Source organism: Protopterus annectens, chromosome 3.part1 (assembly GCF_019279795.1).
Source record: "Protopterus annectens isolate FY-2018-M chromosome 3.part1, PAN1.0, whole genome shotgun sequence".
Taxonomy (NCBI): Eukaryota; Metazoa; Chordata; order Ceratodontiformes; family Protopteridae; genus Protopterus; species Protopterus annectens.
This window is the reverse complement of record NC_056732.1, coordinates 1,828,754,464-1,828,776,799: the sequence shown is the minus strand read 5'-3', so window position 1 is coordinate 1,828,776,799 and position 22,336 is coordinate 1,828,754,464. Positions and strand designations below refer to the sequence as shown.

At 42.7% G+C, this 22,336-nt stretch overlaps 1 protein-coding gene across 1 annotated transcript in view; it reads right to left on the bottom strand.

The window, feature by feature from the left end:
- LOC122798720 (zinc finger protein 160-like) overlaps nucleotides 1-22,336 on the bottom strand; it is a 304,432-nt gene that overhangs the window by 242,632 nt on the left and 39,464 nt on the right. Inside the window, exon 2 of the mRNA XM_044067816.1 lies at nucleotides 10,679-10,805. Within this exon, the coding sequence (XP_043923751.1) occupies nucleotides 10,679-10,805 (127 nt within the window). The remainder of the gene's footprint in view (nucleotides 1-10,678; nucleotides 10,806-22,336) is intronic.

Below are 22,336 nucleotides of genomic sequence, written 5' to 3'. Positions count from 1 at the left end.
ATAATACATCAAATTTGCTGGGATCTGAGTTTTAACATAGGTTTCAAAGAAACATGGTCATTTAGGCCAGGGGGCCTACAGGCGTCTAATCTAATCTGCCATTCTGCCTCCAATGCCCCCACCTTATTTGCTACATCTCCACCTTCCCCACAATCCAACACACGACCAATAACAAAAAATACAAATTTGCTAAATTCTATACATCTCGTGCTGTGCAAATAAAGTGCGTTGTGCATATCTTTCTTTTTAATAGACCTCATATGCTCAGCTACCCTATCACGTAGCCTCCTTATAGTCTTACCTACTTAGTAAGCGTCACAGGAGGTACAAGTAGCCAAGTAGACCAAATTCTTTGTGCAACAATTACATTGTCCAGGGCACGGAATTGTATATTTGTACCCACTAACACAGACATATGTACTCTCATTCACAAATCTGCACCATCTGCAAAAGCCACATTTCTTCATGATAGACTTAAAATTTTTCTTACTTTTCTTTTCCAAAATGCCCTTCAAATTCTCTCCCCTACTATATACAACTACTGGCATTGAACCCATAATCTTTTTAATCTCTTCAACTCAGAGATAGGTTCCAAATTTCTTTCACAAGTTCAATTATTTCAGGCATCCTTTGATTATATTTTAGCACTAAACATGCTTGTTAAAGCAGCAGTATTAATCATAAGGCTTCTTCGACTAGACTTCTATCATAACCTCTCTTATGCAGCAGTATTAATCATAAGGCTTATTGTACTAGGCTTCTATCATAACCTCTCTTAAGCAGCAGTATTAATCATAAGGCTTCTTCTACTAGACTATCATAACCTCTCTTACGCAGCAGTATTAATCATAAGGCTTCTTCTACTAGACTTCTATCATAACCTCTCTTAAGCAGCAGTATTAATCATAAGGCTTCTTCTACTAGACTTCTATCGTAACCTCTCTTAAGCAGCAGTATTAATCATAAGGCTTCTTCTACTAGACTTCTATCGTAACCTCTCTTAAGCAGCAGTATTAATCATAAGGCTTCTTCTACTAGACTTCTATCGTAACCTCTCTTAAGCAGCAGTATTAATCATAAGGCTTCTTCTACTAGACTTCTATCGTAACCTCTCTTAAGCAGCAGTATTAATCATAAGGCTTCTTCTACTAGACTTCTATCGTAACCTCTCTTAAGCAGCAGTATTAATCATAAGGCTTCTTCTACTAGACTTCTATCGTAACCTCTCTTAAGCAGCAGTATTAATCATAAGGCTTCTTCTACTAGACTTCTATCGTAACATCTCTTAAGCAGCAGTATTAATCATAAGGCTTCTTCTACTAGACTTCTATCGTAACCTCTCTTAAGCAGCAGTATTAATCATAAGGCTTCTTCTACTAGACTTCTATCATAACCTCTCTTAAGCAGCAGTATTAATCATAAGGCTTCTTCTACTAGACTTCTATCGTAACCTCTCTTAAGCAGCAGTATTAATCATAAGGCTTCTTCTACTAGACTTCTATCGTAACCTCTCTTAAGCAGCAGTATTAATCATAAGGCTTCTTCTACTAGACTTCTATCGTAACCTCTCTTAAGCAGCAGTATTAATCATAAGGCTTCTTCTACTAGACTTCTATCGTAACCTCTCTTAAGCAGCAGTATTAATCACAAGGCTTCTTCTACTAGACTTCTATCGTAACCTCTCTTAAGCAGCAGTATTAATCATAAGGCTTCTTCTACTAGACTTCTATCGTAACCTCTCTTAAGCAGCAGTATTAATCATAAGGCTTCTTCTACTAGACTTCTATCGTAACCTCTCTTAAGCAGCAGTATTAATCATAAGGCTTCTTCTACTAGACTTCTATCATAACCTCTCTTAAGCAGCAGTATTAATCATAAGGCTTCTTCTACTAGACTTCTATCGTAACCTCTCTTAAGCAGCAGTATTAATCATAAGGCTTCTTCTGCTAGACTTCTATCGTAACCTCTCTTAAGCAGCAGTATTAATCATAAGGCTTCTTCTACTAGACTTCTATCGTAACCTCTCTTAAGCAGCAGTATTAATCATAAGGCTTCTTGTACTAGACTTCTATCGTAACCTCTCTTAAGCAGCAGTATTAATCATAAGGCTTCTTGTACTAGACTTCTATCAACCTCTCTTAAGCAGCAGTATTAATCATAAGGCTTCTTGTACTAGACTTCTATCATAACCTCTCTTAAGCAGCAGTATTAATCATAAGGCTTCTTGTACTAGACTTCTATCATAACCTCTCTTAAGCAGCAGTATTAATCATAAGGCTTCTTCTACTAGACTATCATAACCTCTCTTAAGCAGCAGTATTAATCAATTCTTCACTTAAAACATCATGATCACTGCATAATCTAGAAATTCGTAAATATTCACTATATGGGAGTGCCTTAATGGTATATGGTGGGTGACAACTATTGCCATTCAAAAAATGGCTTACACTATCAAATTTTCTGTTCACTTTAGTTTTTATTTGTCCATCAGGCTCACCCTGTACAAAATCTCCAAAAACACTACACTTGCCCCATATTATAAGCGATCGAAGGTTATGCCACACCTATTATTATGCAGATCTTCTATGAAATGTTTCACTTGTTCATACCCCCCTTCTTATGCAAAACCATTTTCAGGAACATTTTGACATGAAACTGCCTTGAAAGAGGAAGATCTATAGACAGACATGCTGAAATGACAGATAACTGAACCTTGATAGAAGAATAAGAAAGGCCATAGAATAGTAACTTACACAGATATTGTAAAACCAGAAAAGAACTAGTCCTGAATGGGTAATGGTTATGTTGTCTGCACCAACCAGAAAACATTTTCCATATGCGAATATATGATTTTTTTAGTAGCAGGCTTTCATGCCTCCATTAGTACCTGCTGCATGTCCTCAGTAAATGACCTATCATCCAGGCAGTCAACTGAAGATGACCGAAGTTGGAGTGTACTGGACTGTACCGAACACACCTGTCTTGTGTGAACAAATCCAGTCTGTGAAGAAGGTTGTGGTAACTGCTCCTTTCCATTTCAGAAAGAAGGGAGAATATCACAGTTTCCTGGCCCAGGAGGAAGACTTATGAATCTTTAGAAATACCTTAGATATTAGTGGAAAGGCATAAACCATAGTGGAACATTCTTGTTCAAAGAAAAAAATTTATCAGTCTTCCAGGCCTTTTTTCATAGAATCCTGGAACAGAATCTTAACAGTTGACTGTTCAAAAGAGAAGGCAAAAAAGGTCTACCTGAGGGAACTCCCCTCAGATAGATCAAACCTTAGAAGACCCCCATGATCTAGTTTCCATTCATAAGGGTATGCCCTGGTCCTGTTCAGCTTGTCTATCACATCTTGCTCTGACAATAAGGAGGATGCCTATAGTGTGAAAATGCACTGTGAAACTATGTCCCAAGCTAATATGGCTAGTCTGCAAAGGGGTTCCCCCTTGCTTGTTGATGTACCATATGACTGTGGTATTGTCTGAAACCCCTTGAAGAAGTCGCAAGGACCAAAGATGGTTAAGAGAGAGTTGAGTGCCTTGATCGAGGTAAGCATCTCTTGATATTTATGTGCTTGCATCTGTCCTTAGTGTCCTACACTCTCTGTGCTTTTATCCCCCGGAAACTGCTCCCCAAGCAAAGTCTGAAGCTTCTTTGGTGACTACTTTGGAGCAGGGAGGGAGGGAGAAGGGGATATCTGGATTCAAGAACATCTGTTATCTCCACCAAAATATCTCATTTTTAACAAACCCCAGCATTGGGATTTGAAAAGATAAAGGGTGTTGATGCTGGGATGAAACAGATTTCAGATGCCACTGTATCTCTCATGCGGAGTCTTGCCAGGGGTATCCTAAATACGTTGAGACCTAAAACCCTGAGGAATTCCCTTGCAGTGACCAAAGTCTGAGTGGAAAACTTTAATAGATCTATTTTTTCCTGTGGCAGAAAAGCTCTTTGAACTGAGGTGTCTAGTTGATATCCTAAAACACAATCCAATTTTGAGGGAGTCAAGAAAGTGCCAGCAGTTCCAAAACCCTGCGTGCTGAGGTGATAGCCAGAAGGAAGGAAGGCTGTTTTCCATGACAAGTATTGTAGCTCTGCTGAAGAAGCCGGCTCAAAGGGAGGCAGGGTTAGCTTTTCCAATACGAAGTTGAGGTCCCAAGCTGGAACTGGTGGTTTCCCTGGGGGTTTTATATTTTTTGCCCCTCTGAGGAACTGCCTTAATAGAGGATGTGAGAATAGAGGAGGGTCTGTGTTGTATTGTGCAGAAATGGCTGAAGTGTGAATCTTGATGGAGGAGAAGGAAAGGCCACTGTTTAACATCTCAGTTAAATATACCTCAAATTTTACAGTACCTATTACCCAAGGATTCTGTCCCTTTTCTTGATTCCAGGAACAAAATCGTTTCCATTTGGCGGAGTAAGCTTTTCTAGTAGAAGGTCTTCTGGCCTCCAAGATGACATCCTGCACCTCCTTGGAGAGGAGAGTCTGTTGTGTAATTAAGGAATTCTCCATGCAGCTAGATTTAGGGTTTTGAGCTGGCTGTGCAGGGTTTTGTAGTTGTGCTGGGATAACAGAAGAGGAACTGGAGGTAGGATCCATGGTGGGGAGTGTGTCAGGCTCTTTAGGAGTGGATACCAGTGTTGTCTTGGCCAGTCTGGAGCAATGAGAATCATTTGTGGCCTCTCTGCTCTGGCTTTTAATAGAACTTTGGTCAGTAGAGGAAGAGGCGTGAAGGCATAGACTGTCAATGTTGTCCAATTGAAAGAGAGAGCGTCCACTTTCCAGGCCCGTGGATGATAGGTCCTTGAGCAAAATTTTTTCAACTGGTAATTTCTGTGGGTAGCAAATGTCTGGCTGTCCCCATGCCCGAGTTATCTTTTAGAACACTTGAGGATGCAACTTCCATTCCTGTGGATCTGTCATATTTCTGCTTAGGTTGTCTGCCAGTGTATTTTCCTTCCCTGGCAGGAATTGTGCCTGTAGTTGAATTTGCAATTCCAGAGCTGTGTTCCATAGGGTCATGGCTTGCCTGCACAGGGGGTATGAATGAGTTCCCCCTTGTTTGTTGATGTACCACATGACTGTGGTGTTGTCTGTCCTTATCAATAGCTGGCCTGGATGCAGTAGATCTTTAGTCATAAAAGCATTTTGCACGGCTAGCATCTCCTTTTAGTTGATGTGTAGGTGTCTCTCTTTTTGGGACCATTTTCCCTGAATGCTCTGATCTGCCATGTGTGCTCCCCAGGCGTAGTCTGAGGCATCCGTTGTGATGATTTGAGTTGCCGGAGGTACACAGAAAGGGAGACCTGTGTTCCTTTGGCATGCTTGAGCCCACCACAAAAATTCCTTTTGAAGGCATGGAATGAGTGGTATAATTGTTTCCAAGCTGTGGCTGTGTTGAGACCATAAGTTTTTTAGGTACCATTGTAGTTTCCTCATATGCAGCTTTGCACATGGGATTAGTAGGATGCAAGATGCCATGAATCCCAGAGCCTGCAGGACTTTCCTTGCAGTTAGTCTGGTGAGAGTTGCCATTTTGCTGAAGTATAGAGACAGTTGCCCTTGTTTGTCTGGCGTGAGGTAGGCCATCTGGATGGTTGTATTTAAGCTGGCCCCCAGGAAAATTATCTGTTGAGAAGGTATTAGTTTTGATTTCTTTTTGTTCACTGTGTATCCCAGGAAGTTTAACAGTTTTATTACAAACGCCAGATGCTGCAATAGAATGTCCTTGCTGTCCGCTTGGATCAGGCAGTCGTCCAGATATGGGTACATTTGAATTCCTTGTAGTCTGCAGTAGGCAATTACTGATGCCAGGCATTTCGTAAACACTCTGGGCGCAGTAGATAAGCCAAAGGGCAATGCAGAGAATTGGTAATGGGTTGAACCTGCAAGGTATCTTCTGCAATCTTGTCTGATAGAGACATGCAGCTATGCCTCCTTGAGGTCCAGTGTTACCAGCCAAGACTCCTTGCCCAGCATGGGAAGTAGCTGCTGTACTGTGAGCATCTTGAATTTTGGCACCTGTAGATATGTGTTTAGGATGGATAGGTCTAAGATAGGTCTCCAATCTTTGTCTTTCCTTGGTACCAGGAATAGCCTGGAATAAAAACCTTGGCCTTGTTCTTTTTCAGGTACCTCTTGAATCGCTTTCATATCCATGAGAGCGGAAATTTGTCTTTGTGCCTCTGCCCTTTGATTTTGTGGCAGGTTTGGCATGCCTCTCATTTTTGGAAGGGTGTGAAAGTGGAACCTGTAGCCTCTGTGTATAATGTCCAGAATCCATTTGTCTTTTGTCACAATATGCCAGTTTTTTTTCAATAATGCCAGTTTTCCGCCCAAAGGTGCTGCCATCAAAGCTTTGCTTGGCAGGCATAGGGGGAAGTCATTGTGTCTGTTTTCTAAATGACTGTGATCTATCTTCTCCACCTCTTGTGGTTGGTGCTTGCCACTGTCTTGCTCTGTAAGATCCTTGAGGTTGTCCTCTACCCCTTGGGCGTCTGTATCTGCCCCTTTGAGGTCTGTCCGTGGCTGGAAAGGACCAATTTTTTGAAGGCCAGTTTCCGCTAAAGCGTGGAGGTTGTACCTGCAGGAAATCTTTCACCGTTTGCATAGATTTCACTTTTTCCTCCATTTTCTTTAGTACCTCCTCAGCTTTAACACCAAACAATACATCTTTTTGAAGTGGTGCATCTAATAACTTTGCTTTGACATGATCTGGTAAGGTTTGCTCTTTGAGCCAGGCATGTCTACGTATAACAGACCCCATGACAGCAGCTCTACATGAGGCCTCTAAAGCATCAAAACCACACTGCAAGGTATGTTTACCCACTTGCTCTGCACCATGCAACAAATCCTGCAACTCTTTCAAATTTGGTTGTTCTGTTTGTGTCATTTTGCTTTTTAACTGGGACAACAAAAACTGTTGGTACTTTAACATATGGAATTGACAGTTTAATGCCCTCATGGTTAAAGTAGCAGATGTATACACCTTTTTCCCCCACCTTTCTAATGCTCTGGAATCCCTCTCTGAAGGTAAAGGGTTTTTAGCAGTAGAGGCCTTTATTCCCGTGAAATAGTTTCTGGGTCAGCAGTAGGGCTTTTATAAAGGAACTGGTGAGAATCAGGGACCCGGTAATACCTGTCTGGTTTAACAGGGGCTGGAGGTAAAGAGTCTGGATTAAGACTGGCTTCTGCATACACATCCTGCAAAATATCTAAAACAGAAAGGATAGCCAGGGGCCTATGCTAGGGGAGCAGTAGAAATTTCCTGAGCCTTTTCTTGGAGTGAGTAATCTTGACCTACCCAGTGAAAGTGTTCCTTCAAAGTATGCAGGGTTTCCCCAAAAGAGTAGTCCTCGGGGGGGGGGGGGGGAGACCGAGGGAATAGACTCTTCAGCATCAGAGTCTTCGAAAGGAGAATAGGCATAATCCTGGTCCTCAGAATGTTCTGAGGTAATAGAAGCCTGGACTGAGGAAGGGTAGTCTTCCTCCAATCTGGGTCTTTTGTCAGAGGGGGGTTGGGAACCCCTGATGAGAGATATCAAATCCTCAGCCATTTTAAGCATCTGTTTTTTAGGCATAGGGCCTTGGGAGGAGGTCTGAGGACCCTGTTTTTTAGTTTTCATGGCTGCTTTAGATTTAGTGAAGGATTTAATAGAGAAGGTGGAAGGCCTGAAGACGCCTTCCGAATTGGCAGGCCTGACTAAATTTTGAGTTTATCCACCAAGAGTGGCGTCGGTATCTGTAGTAGGAATGGAGACCAAGGATCCTGCGACCTCGGGTACTGAAGTCACCGGTAAAATAGATTCATCGGTAGTCAGGTGCAGCATAGGCGCCTCGCTGAGAACCGGAGAACCGGTAGTCGGCCTAAGCGTGGTCTCAGTACTCGGTGCGGACCTCAGATGGCGGTCCTTATCTTTGTGTCTTTTGCCTAAAACTGTTGTCAGAGAATCCGACGACATGATGTAATTAAATTTTTTGCCAAAATAATGTTGGGCGAATTCCGCCCGGCGCTTAATAGTGCGCTTGTTAAACCTAGCACAAAAACGGCAGGCCAAGACGTCGGGGTCTGGGCCTAAGCAAGGTATACAGAAAGAGTGGAAATCCTTATGCGGTATTTGCTTCCCACAAGAAATGCAATTATTAACTTTGTCTGACATCGGTCTGAGGCAAGAAAAGTTTCCCCAACGGGGTACTTAGTTTTAAAGAAGACTTCGGCTGAAATACTTTCAAAAAATCTCAGGAGCTGGCCGACCGGCACTTGCGAACTGCTTCTGCTTCGGGCACCGCGCGGCAAGAAAGACTGAAGAAAATGGCGTCGGCTGCCTCTTTTATACCCCTGCCGCACTAACGTCAGGGAAGAAGCGACGACAACCGACGACGGACCTAGACTTTGGAATTTGGCCGACCGAGGACCCGCCTGACGGCAGGATAACCCATCTGTAATGACTGCAGCTGTATGCACGATGAACATCTATTTTACTTAAAGCAGATTTTTCCTCACAAGAAGAAACAGTGCATAAAACATTCCACATACTTTCACAATCTGTCAGAACAAACTCTAACATATGAACCTCACAATTTGACATTTTGAAAATCAAAGTTGCAGAAGTATACATTTCTTTCCCCATACCTATCAATACAATTTTCCATCCTTATCAGAAAGATTAGGATTGGAATTAACTAAATGGTTAGCAGCACTGAGATCAGCTAAGGCTATAACTGCTAGGTCAGGTTTGGGAATGGTGTATAAAGTTTAAAAGACTGAGGAACTTCTACATCCTATCTGCTTAGTTATGGGCAGCTGGCTGACTATCAGGCAAATTGTAGGTAGTAACACACACATATCCTATAAAGCAGACAGAACAGGAGGAATGGTGTGGATTCTGGAAAAACCTTCCATAAAACTCAAGTATTTTCTGTGGGACTGAGGAACTTCAGTGTTCTCCCACTGAAAACAATAACACATTCTAGCAACAGTCTCAGAGAAAGAACCCCCCCCCCCCCAGGAGAATCAAACAATGAACTCTCCTTTAAGTGTGAATCAGAAATCTGAAGAGAAAAAAAAAACTGTATCCATCCCTGCATCTTTCTATTCACATTCAGAATCTTGAACCTCTTCATGAAAACAGGAATCCCTCCCTCCTATTAACAGACACTACTTTACAAGAAGGATCAAATAGCCTGAATTAAACACTGAGCCGGACACAGTAAACTACTCCTATGCAAAGAAATTTAAGGAGGAGTAGATACATGCTTGGTTTTCCGTTTCTTTTTAATAGGAAAACTGGGCCCAGCTGTGTTACTAATGGCAGCAGCTTCTGACATCTCAGGGAAACCGTCTCTGTTCCTTCTCCCAGGACCGACAAGAGTGGCTCTCCCTTGCCCACTGAGGGGACTCCAACAGCCACAGAGGACGTGGCTAACCCCCTGTAGGTGCTACACCAGAGAGATCTGGGGTAAAAGATGAGTGTTCTGAGGTACAACAAATGGCCACAGCAGAGTCTCCCACCTATGGCTGACACAAATTACTAACCTGCTGTGGTGGCAAAGGCTGTTTGCTTAACTTTTTGTTTTTTGGCTGGAGGGACTGACTGTAGGTCCAGTAGTCTGTTCCATGGTCAAGCCAAAAATGGTGCCTATTTCCTATGGAAGGCAAGCAGCTATTGCTAGTAAAAACTACCAGTCCACAAAAGTTACTTTTTTGACAGAAAAACACAGTGGAAAGCACTTTAAAAATACGATGTCAGCCCCCAAAGGTAAAATCAACACAATTTCTCCACAGAACATTAGATTTCAGTTAGTTTACACTTAATTAACATAAAAAAATGAGCATTCCATTTAAAAGTACTTTACAGTCTCAAGACAGTCCATTAAAATACAACACTACTGAACAGAAAAGTAATAAAGTATTATTATAATTAAATTTTTTCCCCCCTCAAAGGAAACCTGTCTGCCCCGCAAAGGAAAGCACAAGCCAACTGTGAATTTCCAAAAGCCTCAGAGGAGCATACTGTTCTGCAGCAATAAAGCTCTGAATGGTTACACACACACACACACACACACACACACACACACACACACACACACACACACACACACACACACACACACACACACACACACACACACACACACACACACACAGACACACACACACACACACAGACACAGACACAGACACACACAGACACACACAGACACACACAGACACACACAGACACACACAGACACACACACACACACACACACACACACACAGACACACACACACACACACACACATAGACACACACACACACAGACACACATAGACACACACACACACACACACACACACACACACACACACACACACACACACACACACACACACACACACACACACACACACACACACACACACACACACACACACACACACACACACACACACACACACACCCTTTAGTCAACTCAGCTTGAGCTGCCTGACAGTTTAGGCACATGGAAGGTGCTCCGTAGCTTTGGAAGCTGGCTGGCTGTTATATCCTTGTTAGGATATAACCCATATAGAAAAGGCTACTGCAGCACTGATCAATATGATGAACACCCCTACGTCTTGTTTACTGATACCATGTGACAGTTTTATACCATCATGTTAGTGTTTAGCCCTGGGACCACTGTCATTACCTGTTGACACCATGTGATCAAAGTTCTGCACCATCACCTCCCGGTACATCACTTTTTCCTCTTTGCTCAACAGCTTCCATTCATCCAATGAAAAGTCCACAGCAACATCTTCAAACGTTTCTGGAATCTGAAAAAAAATGGTAAGTCTTTTCGGCAAATAAGAATGTTTCAAAACAAACCAAACAGTCACATTAACGATTACTTAAAATAAAAGTTAATAACATTAGAGCTGTGTTGGTGTACTCATTCACATCCAACGGTGGATCAGTCCTCAACCCTTTCAAAGCTTAGGATCCAGTGCTCAGGCTCATCCCTCTACATATAATCCCCACGTACAGAAGGGGCTACCTTAGATTGAGATTACCCCCTTACAAAAACCTGAAAACATTCTTAACAAGACATAGGTATATAGTGCAGTAGGCAGGGATGCAGGGGAGAAGGAACAGTGGAGAGACCAGCTAAATCTTCAGGACCCAAAGTAAAGTCAGTTAGATCTTTCCTAGATAAGAATAACTGATGAATAAATAATACATGGTAGAAGACAATTATGGATGGGGATGCAGAAGGGAGGAAGAGGAATGGATGGAGTATGACGAGACAGAGGAATGGATGGAGTATGACGAGACAGAGGAATGGATGGAGTATGACGAGACAGATTTAACTTTATGGTGAGCACATAACTTTCATACTTTATGTTGTCTTTCCGTCTGTCCATTCCTCCTCTCAGGGAGCAGAGTCTCCATCTTCTTAACTCCAGGGTGGTCTCATGGAAGGGTAACACTGAGTACAGCTGAACCAGAAGAAGCCCTGTATCTGGACTGAACGTCCAGTTTATAATGACAAATGAAGGTGTGGACTTTAGGGCAGGTAGATGCAGCACAAATGTCATTGATGGGCACATTAGAGAAAAAGGCTGTAGAAGTCATGGATCTTGTTGAATGGACTTTAGGTTTGGTAGGGACAGATAACCTTTTCTCTTGATAGACAAAGGAAATACACTGACTAAGCCATCTGAGTAAAATAACTTTGGATAATGCTCGTTCTAATTTAGATTTCAAAATGGAAATTAATAGTTGATCAGGCTTTCTGAAAGAGGTACTGCAATGCAAATAAAAACACAGTTGTTGATAAACATCCAGCAGATGTAAGATATATTCACCCTTGTTGAAGAAATTCGGGAAAAAAATACTGGCAGTTTAATGATGGAAAATTCTGAAGCCACCTTTGGTAGAAAAGATGGATTTGTTCTTAGAAAGACCGTCTGTGAAAAACCAAATAAGGAGGGTTGGATGAAAAAGCATGTGACTCAAAAATCCTTCTGACAGAGGTTATGGCAACAAAGAATAAGATTGTCCAGAACAAGTACTTCAAAAGTAAGCTTTAGCAGTAGGTTGAAATGAGGGCCCTGTAAATACAATGGTGATGTCCCATGGTGAAGCTGGTGATTTCCCATGGTGCAGCTGGGTCTCTGAGTTGGGAAGGAGAAGGAAGGCACCCTACAGAAAAGCCTAAGACAGTCTAAAGGAGGATACAGAGGTATGACTTTTTCCAATATGAAAGGAAGAAATGGCAGCTAGCCAAACTTTGATAGTGGAGTAACTAGGCTCCTCCTTGAAATAAATATGTTAGGAAATCTGGTATTGCAGAGAGTAGGGCTGAAAAGCGATCAAGGTCTTTTTCTGAGGCCCATATAGAAAATCTTTTCCATTTACTTTTGCATATCTTCCTAGTGGAAGGTTTATGCAAGGAAGATAAAATAAGTACAATGGAAGGCAAAATCCTGAACAGTTAAACAATCACTGGAATTGCAGAAACTGTGTGGTCAGTGAATGTTCTTATGTCCAGGTGAGGCTCTCTGGAGAGGTGAGATATCAAATTTGGGTCTGAACCCAAGTCCCAAGGAGGGTGAACTAGATGAGGCCAGAGGAAGGGAAACCACATCTGTCAAGGCCAGTGAGGGGCAAGGAGAATGACCAAGACCTTCAGTGCTGAGGGTTTCTGAAGGAACTTTGGAATTAAAGAGAAAGGCATAAAGAAGTCCCAAGGGCTAAGGGTGCATCAGACCATCCCTGGGTGACTCCCCCTAGCAGAGCAAAGAACTTGTTGCATTTGATGTTCAGGGGAGAGTCAAAGAGATCACTACAAGGATGGCCCCAATGGCTGAAGATCTGCTGTGCTACTAATGGACTAAAGGACTACTCATTAGGGAGCAGAATGGATTTGCTCAACTTATCTTCTAAAATGATGGATCTCCCAGGGATACGCATTGGTACTAGAAAGCAGGGAGAAGATATTGCTCACCATCATATTCTCAAGGTCTCTCAACACAAGAGTTAAGATCTGGTTCCTCCTTGCTTGTTGATGCACCAAACGACAACCATGTTGTCTGTCTGAATGGAAGTCACATCCAAGGGAAGACAGTCCTGAAATGCCTGCAATACTACGAGGACTGCTCTCATCTCCAAGATACTGATGTGAAGACTGGCCTCTATGTGAGACTATGTGCCTTGGACCATCCTTCCCAAGTAATGACCCCATTCTAATTGGGAGGTATCCATGATCACTGTGGCCTGAGGAGTTGAAAGAATGAAAGGACATCCTTCTTGAAGGAGAGGAGTGGTTAGCCACCAATGAATGTGATCCCTGCAAATTGTGTGAAACTGATCAGATATGACATTGACTGACATCTGATCAACCACTGTACTGATAGTTTCCATTTTAGGACTCGTGAAATCTTCCTTAAGGGACCAATGTAATGGAAGTGGCCAAGGAGTCAAAAAGGCAGAGAACCAACTTGGCTGGTGGCTTTCTGTGTGACAGAAGCTGAAGTGCTTGCGAATGTAAGGATGAAATTCAAGAATGAGGGAGCTTCATTATGTGTGCTGTTGTATCTAAAAGGGCTCCGATAAACTCCAGAGAGTGGACTGGCTGTAACTGAGATTTTTGCAGCTTCACCATGATCCCAAGATTATGGCACAGAGGGAGTATGGAGTCTCTGGCAAAGATGAGCAGATCCCTGGATGGGGAAATTATGACCTAGTCATCCAGATAAGGAAACACCCAGAAATCTTCCAGTCTTAGATGAACTGCCACGACTGCCATGCATCTGGTAAAACACCCACAGGGCTGAGGTGAGACCAAAGGGCAGAGCTCTGAACTGGTAGTGACTGTCTCCAAGCTGGAAGTGAAGATACTTTCTAGAGCACCTATCTACTTTGATGTGATAGTAAACATCCTGAATATCTGTCGAGCACATTCAGTCATTTCTATTCAACAATGCAAGGACTGTCTGAACTGTGACCATCTGGAATTTGGTCTGAACAACAAATTTAACTGACTGAGATTCAAAACTGGCTACAGATTCCCAGTTTTCTTTGGCACTAAAAAAATCTTGAGTAAATTCTGGATCCTCTCGGGTCTGGCTGGACCTCCAGGATGAAATCGATTTTTAGGAGCTTCTCCATTTTTAAAGTTGCAAATTCCTTTTGTGAGGGTGAGACATCGGGAATTTTCTTTTGAGGTAGGGGAGTGGAATGAAGTAGCCTCTGGTAATTATTCTCTGCACCCTCTTGTCTTTAATGATGGCTGTCCAGGTCATGGAGTGCAGACATATAAATACCTTCCAACTGCCTCCAGAGTAGGACAGTCAGGCAACTTTTCAGGAGCGCTGAAAGGGCCTCTCCAAGAAGGATCCCCTGAAGTCCTGATTTTGAGGACCATCTCTGCCTCTTGAGAGACGTCCACTGTTAAGAGTCCCCCCCCTTGCCAGGGAAAACAAGCTCTCTAGAAGTGTTGGAAGAAAACCCCGGAGATTTTCAGAACCAGGTTTTCTTCCCTGCCTTCTGATTTCTGAAGAAGGTCCTTTGGCAAGTAAAGAATTTGATCCTTACAGCAGATATGATTTGATATCTTGTTCACTCCTGGAACTAGTTTCTTTCACTTTTGGACCACATAAGGTTGAGCCATCATAAGAGGAACTGACAAAGGACATCTTTAAGTGCTTTTTTTTGAAATGACAAAGCCACATCCAAGCATTCATTCTGATGGTAATTCCTGTGCCAGCTGCTCCAGATGCCCCCTCGTAGTATTAAAGACATGGCGAGTAGATGCATCAAATAGCGAGAGCAGGGTAGCCATCTATTAAGCAAGGGTTTTTTTTCTGATCCACAATCCCTGGAAGAGAAGTGGAGATCTCCTTGACCAAATTCCTTTCAAAACGCATGACATACATCAGATAGTTCTCTCTCATCAAAAAAGTGGATGAGGAGTACACTTGCTTCCCAAACCTGTCCACAGCATGAGATTCTAGAATCAGCAGACAGCCAGAAGAGCTCACATCAGCAAGATCCTTCTTGGTGGCTGCCCCCACCACCACAGACTCCACTGCCAGACCCTTGCTCTAGTGTGAATGGTCTTTGGGAGCCACTAAAAATTTGTCTGACTTCTTGGGGATGGGTTCCACTGTATCAGGTTCCTTCCATGCCTGGGATGATGTAGGATCTACCATCTCATCCACAGGGTGTACCACCCAAGAAGTAGAGAAGTAGATGGACCAGAATCAAAATCCTTGAGGACAAGTAATTCCTCAGAAGAAGATATATAGGAAGACCATATATAGGAAGACCAACTCTCTTTCTGTCTAAGAAGTTCAAGGATTTCTTTCAACTAGACGTCCTCAGGGTGGGATTTGGGGGAAACCTTCTCCCTCATCAAAATCAGTAACAGTGGCTGAAGATTCCTCAAGGGAATCTAAGTGCCTCCTCTTGTACTTTTGTTTCCTGGTAACCCCTTCCATGGGTTGCTTGGGACAGGACTCAGAAACATATAATGCCTCATATGGCAGGACAGGATCAAGGCACTCAAGAAATGGCTGCCTCGAAGGGACCAGAAGAACAAGCAAAGAACCCGGAGAAATCCTATGGGGAGAGATGGCTCTCAGTTAAGATAGCACACTCCTGAAAGTCTCAAATGATGAATCCTCAATGGTTCTGGGGAGCTTCTTCTTTGGGTCCAAAACTCTAGGGGGAAACTTGGTCCTGGAAGCTGTCTGGCTTAGATCTGAAGCAGTCTCTGAAGCCAAACTGTCAAGTGTAGGGAAGGAATGACCCAATGATCTTGCATCTAAGCAAAACATGTCAGAGTCAACGCAGAAGTTACAGCTCCAGGAGTCAACACAGCTCTGACAGAGAACCGACTGAAGTCAAGGACAAATGAAGCCTTGGCAGGAATGTAGATCTACCCTGAGCTTAGGTCAGATCTAGGGGCTCTGATTTGGAGGGTAAGATCAGAAACTTAGCCATGACTGGATGGCTGGGAGAACTTTCTACCTGATCCAGCAGTGGGCTGGAGCTGGTAGCACCCCCAAACGAATCTGGGTATGTAGGAAATGTCACATCATTCTGTGCACATCTGCTTTGGTAAGACTTCTGAAGGATATAACTTAACGTGAGAAATGAAACCAAAGGAGGAGGTCTGGAATAAGGAAGATGTGCCAATAAGATGAAAGACTAAAGCCTCAGAGATACCGGATCCATGGAAAACAGATGAGTCTTCACACGGCCTATAACAAGTTGATCCAAATGAGGTGTTGGATCTGAAGATGTGGCTACCTTTGGACCTGGAGCCAAAGAGATGGTCAGATCCAGGGAGCATTTCCTCAATGATGTTGACTTTCCAGGGTAATTAATTTCATATTCTCATTTGGGTGATGAAGAAGCTGAAGAACGGGATGAAGTCCCTGCTTTGCCCAGACGTAGGAGGAGCCTTCATGCCAGGAGAAAGATGGGTGAGACCCTTTAAAACCAACTTGTTTCTTCGCTACACTACTGTTCTCTGATCAAACAGTAGGCCATGTAGAGGTGAGCGGGCCCAAGGCAGCACACACTTGTCATGTGCATCCAAATTTGGTAATTTGTGTGTACATGATACACATTTTTTGACTGACATGAAAACAGAAACAGACAATGCACACAACCTCAATGAAAGAAAATAGTAAACACCATTCAACTACTTTAATACCGTAAAGTATGAAAATGTAATATTTCTGTAAGGAGAACCATATTTTATATACTATAGTTTATATATATATATATATATATATATTTTTTTTTTTAAACTAAAAAAGTGGAAATTTAGGGGAAGGGAAGAAAATATCTCTTTAATACACAGTTTTAAAAAAAGAAAAAGAGAGAGAGAGATGTAAAAGGTTGAAAGTCTTATCTTTCAATGAACTGAAAAGACCACACATGAGCACCACAGAACCCGCCAGCAATTGAAAGCAGTAAATAAGATCTGAGATAGCTCCATCTGTACATGGGGATTATGGGTAATGGAGAAGCTTGAGCATTGGATCATACAATTTTAAATTAAGGAGGACTGATCAGATATCAGATCTGCGACCCCATATGTAGAGTAATGGACAGAAAACACAACATCAGATCTAAGTTTATAAACTGCTAGTTTTACTAACCACATATCTATTCTCCATAGTATATTTATTATCCACAATAACTGTATTAGTTAAAGGGGTATGTCCAAACAGGTACACCCATTTTAGTAGAGTTGCAGGACCAAACACTCCAAAACATTGTAGGACAATGCAGCTTATAAGAATTAACCATTACAATAGGTCTTAAGTTTGACTTGGACACATACATAATATTACACAAATAAACTATTACATACACACATGAGAACAAATATGTAGTAAATTAAGCTTTTATCAATATAATAAAATTCAAAGGATTAAAAACAAGACATTAACTATGTCCACTTAGGAGTAGTCAAACAAAAATCAGTATAGAAAACATTTAGTGAACCAAGCATACTGAATGAGGACTACAATTTTTATAATTTGGAGCTTTTCTCTCCTGGGTCTCCAATGAGAAAGGGCTTCTGCTCAGATGGACTCCCCTGGTCAACAAATGTTAATTAAAAAAAAAAAATAATTAGACAGAAATGGCACCAGCGGTGGAGATGAATAACTGCATTTTTTTTATAAATATTCTCTCAAATGGACACGATTTGGAATTAGGATTTTCAGTCTTCATACACTTACTTGCTCAGTATAGCTAAGTACAATTGTCATTAACTTGTTCGTAGGTGTTTACTAGGCTAATGACCACAAGGGCCTTTTTAAGCCTAGCCATACATCCCAAATCTCTGACAAGTTCTGATACCCTTGATAAGTGTAAGCATGGGCCTGGGAGATGAACCATTTACAGGTTACATGTCCATTAGAGACAAAGGTGCCAAACCAGGGATGAATTTCCAGTTTCCCATCCAACTGTCCATTTTGCACTTGAATTGGGTTAGAGAGGAACTCTGCTTCACAAGGATGGGGTTGTTGTAACAGATGACCAAGAGTACATCTTCTTTTTAGAATGGTAATTTTTTCATGGTAGTCTGGTCACGTGCACTTAGTCAGAATATTGTAAATACCGTCACTCATACGTATGAAGACACCATGATTGTAAATACCGTCACTCGTATGTATGAGGACACCATGATACTCTCACACGTATGAAGACATCCTGATACTCTCACACGTATGAAGATATCCTGATACTCTCACAAGTATGAAGATATCCTGATACTCTCACACGTATGAAGATATCCTGATACTCTCACACGTATGAAGATATCCTGATACTCTCACACGTATGAAGATATCCTGATACTCTCACAAGTATGAAGATATCACGATACTCTCACAAGTATGAAGATATCACGATACTCTCACACGTATGAAGATATCATGATACTCTCATCATTACACAAGCTGTCACTATGTCTCACAACCACGTGAAATACCAATCATCCTAAATATTCACAGCTATGTAGTTAATTTGTTTTAGGTTCACAGGTAGGTACTAGGTTATTGGCCCTAGGGCCTATACAAGCCTAGCCAAAAAGGTACCCTGGCTTTCGCCACCCAAGAAAATAATTTTCCTGTGCCCCTGTCAAGCAGAACCACAGAAGTGATCCCTGGGGTGAATTTCCTATTACCCATCCAATCATCAAGATTTTTCTTGAAGAGTGCTAATGAGGAGCTCTGTTTGACATAGATAGGTAGTCTGTTCCAGAGTATGGGAAGTCTCTGAGACTGGAGTCTATCCCTCCAGCATGTTCTGTTTATTGTGGTGACAAGGTTTAGGTCCCTAGAGCGTGTAGCTCGGAGGTATTGGGATTTCTTTAAGTGGAGCATGTCCAACAGCTCTGGGTTTGACATAGCTTTGTATGTTAGGCAGAGATCGCCTCTGAGTAGGCGATATGCGATGGAGTAAAGCTGGAGTTTTCTGAGACGGTCTGCGTAGGGCATCTGTTTGAAGCCAGTAATCCTCTTTGTCAAGTATTTCTGCGACCTTTCCAGTTGTTGTAGATGTCTTGTGAGGTACATACCAAAAGGGGCGTTGTACTCTATAATGGGTCTAATGAGTGATGAGTAGAGGGGAACAATGACCTCTTTTTTTTCTGGATGAGAAACCTTTTGTGATGAGGTGTGCCATGTAGAAGGATTTCCTGACCACTGTGGCGATGTGATTATCAAAGGAGAGACTACTGTCCACTGTTTCCCAAGGTCTCTTATCACACTTTCGGTGTTAAGTAGACTACCGCCTATGTGGTAGTTCATGGGTACAGAAAGGGGATGACAATGCACTTTTTGGCATTGAGCTTGAGACCATGGCTTTGACACCAGGCATCTGTGTCAGTGAGGCCCTTTTGTAGGATGTCCACATCGTTAGGAGTTTGATTATGGCTTCTAGTTTGCAGTCATCTGCGAATTTAGTTAGCCAAAGACATTCTGTGTTTGGTATCTACTTCTCTGAAGTACAGGCTAACAGGAGAGGACCCAGGACTGAACCCTGTGGTACACCACTTGTCACTGGTCTGAAGTCTGATTTGGAGTCTGCTACTTTCACAGTGTGGGTTCTGAAGTCTGATTTGGAGTCTGCTACTTTCACAGTGTGGGTTCTGTCAGTAAGCCAGTTGGCAACCCATCTTGTGACATAGGGATTTATACCTAGTTTAGTGAGTTTATCTATAATTCCAGAGTGGGGGATGGTGTCGAACGCCTTGGCGAGATCTAGATAGGCTGTGTGAACCACCTTACCCTCATCTCTGGCTTTGGTGACTGCTTCAAAGAAGTCTATCAGGTTTAGGAGACATGATCTGCCTTTTACAACCCCAAACTGGGTGGGGTCCAGAGTTTGGGGATCTCCAATGTCTTTGTTTATGAGTTCCATGATGATACATTCCATGGCCTTGTAGACCAGGCTCGTCAGGTTAATGAGGAGGTAGTTCCTGGGGTTTGTTGTAGCCCCCCCTTTGTGGAGTGGGATAGCCATTCCGGTGCGCCATTCAATGGGCACAAAGCCTAAGGTGAGGTTATGATTGAACATGGCACTTAGGCGGGGGTGCTAGTTCATTCTGTAGTTCGTGTAGAAGGCAGCCTGGGATGTTGTCAGGTCCCACGGATGCTGTGTTCTTGGCTTTGGAGATTGAGGTTTTTACCTGTGCAGCCGTGATTACAGGAACTTCGCATTCTTCCAGTATAAAGATGGGCCCTTTAGGGGGTGAGGAAGTTAGCACTGAACCTATCTGCCAGGATGTTGGCAATATCAGTTGGTTCTGTATATTTAGTGTCATTGTGCTGTAACTCAGAGCAGCTCTGAGTGTTGCCATTGAGATTCTTAACATAGCTATAGAATGCTTTGTGGTTGTCTTTAGAATCAGTGGCGATTTTGTTTTCATAACTAGCTTTGGAGGATTTTATGAGGGATCTCAACTTCTTACTGATGCTGACCAGGGAGCTCCTCCAATCGTGGGATTTTACTCTTTTTTGCAACAGTTTCTTTCTTCTGTTGCAGAGTTTGTTTATGGCAGAAGACCACCAGATTGGTTTCCTTTTTTTTTGAGGATAGCACCTTGGTTCTGTTAGGGATAGCACAATTCATGCACTTGTGTAAGTGCTTATAAAGTGCATTTGTGCAGAATTCAGCAGTCGTACCTCCATTGTCCATCTGCATGGGTGTCGTGAAGTTTGCCACTTCTGTCTTAAGAAGCGTGAAGTTGGCTTTGGAGAAATTTTTTATGGTTGTTTTCCTAATGGAGGGTGGGAGCGAGATGTGGATGTCTAGGATGATTAGCTTGTGGTCGGATCTGACCAATGAGGAGCTAACCTCTGGTTTGGAACACCAGTCGCCCATGTTAGTGATGACCAGGTCTAGGATATTGCTGCCCCTGGTGGGGGTGTGGATATGTTGATCCAAAGCACTGGAATTGATGAATTCCATAAAACGTTAAGCAAAAGAGTTGGTACATGAGTACTTTTCCCAGTTAATGGTGGGGTAGTTGAAATCACCCATTATTAGGGTGTTGGGTTGTACCTTAACATTTTCCAGTGTATCAACAAAAGAGAGTGGGAATCCTGGGGCATGGTGGGGGGTATGTAGCAAGCTACAATCTGGATTGCAGTTTTGCCCAGAGTTATCTGAACTTGGATAACCTCGGATGCATTATGCTGAGCAACTAGCTTGGAGGTGTGGATATCCTTAATGAATATGGACACGCTTCCACCTTTAGTGTTTCGGTCCGGGTTTGGTGGCCGAAAGATGTGGTATGAATTACAGCCTGGTAATGCAGGTGTGCTCTCTGGAGCTTTGAACCAGGTCTCTGTCACTGTACAGATGTCAATGTTCTCCATTTTAAGGAGTGCCTCGAGTGAGTGCATTTTGAGGTTTAGACTTCTAGTGTTGAGTAGCATTACCCTCAGATTTTGCTTGCTTGTACCTGTTACAGTGGTGAATTTGTCATTTGAACCTTGCCTAAAAAAGGCACTATAGGGGTGGCAACAGCCTTTGCCAGTATCCGGAATCCCAAGGGCGACAGATGCAGGCCATCTCTGGCAAAACAGCGGGGTCTGTCAATTATTTCATCCCAGGCAGACAGATACTGGATTCCCTTAGAATGGCACCAGAAGCTTAGCCAATTGTTGAAGTCACTCATTTTGTCCTTGTACTGTGGTATCATTCTGGGTAATGGTAGGATGCTACTCAGGGCTAGGGTCATACCTGCCTGGGCTACAAGATCAGAGAGCTCCTCCATGTTTCTTTTCACATAGTCCAGGGAGGTATGACTCAGGTCATTCACACCAACATGGACAATGACAGAGTCATATTTGTACTTGTTGTGGAATGACCTGAGTGTGTGCGTTATGTGGCAGATCCTGGCACCAGACAGACATCTGACAGTAACTTTTCCTTGTTTAGTCTGGTGAGTGGAACATCAGTGTGCCTGACTATAGAGTCACCTATGACTAGAGTGTTGGGTATGTTATGCCTTATGGGCTGTAGTTGAGTGACACACTGAGTATGTGGGCTATGTGTCATTTGGGTTGGGTTGGGGGGGTGGAGGTTGCTTGCATTTCTGCTTTGGAGGTCTCGGTTGTTTGGGCAGATTTTTACTGAGAGCCTCCGCGAATGTAGGTGTGTGTTTTGTGCTTCTGTATGTGTGTTTTGGTGGTGTAGGTTTTGAGGGACTATGTGAATAGTGTGGTGCGGTGCAAGTGTTTACCTTCTCCTCTTGACTGCCTAGTCCAGTCTTCGGTTAAGAGAGCTTTGCTTCCAGTTTGGCTATATAAGTGCATCTCTCACAGGT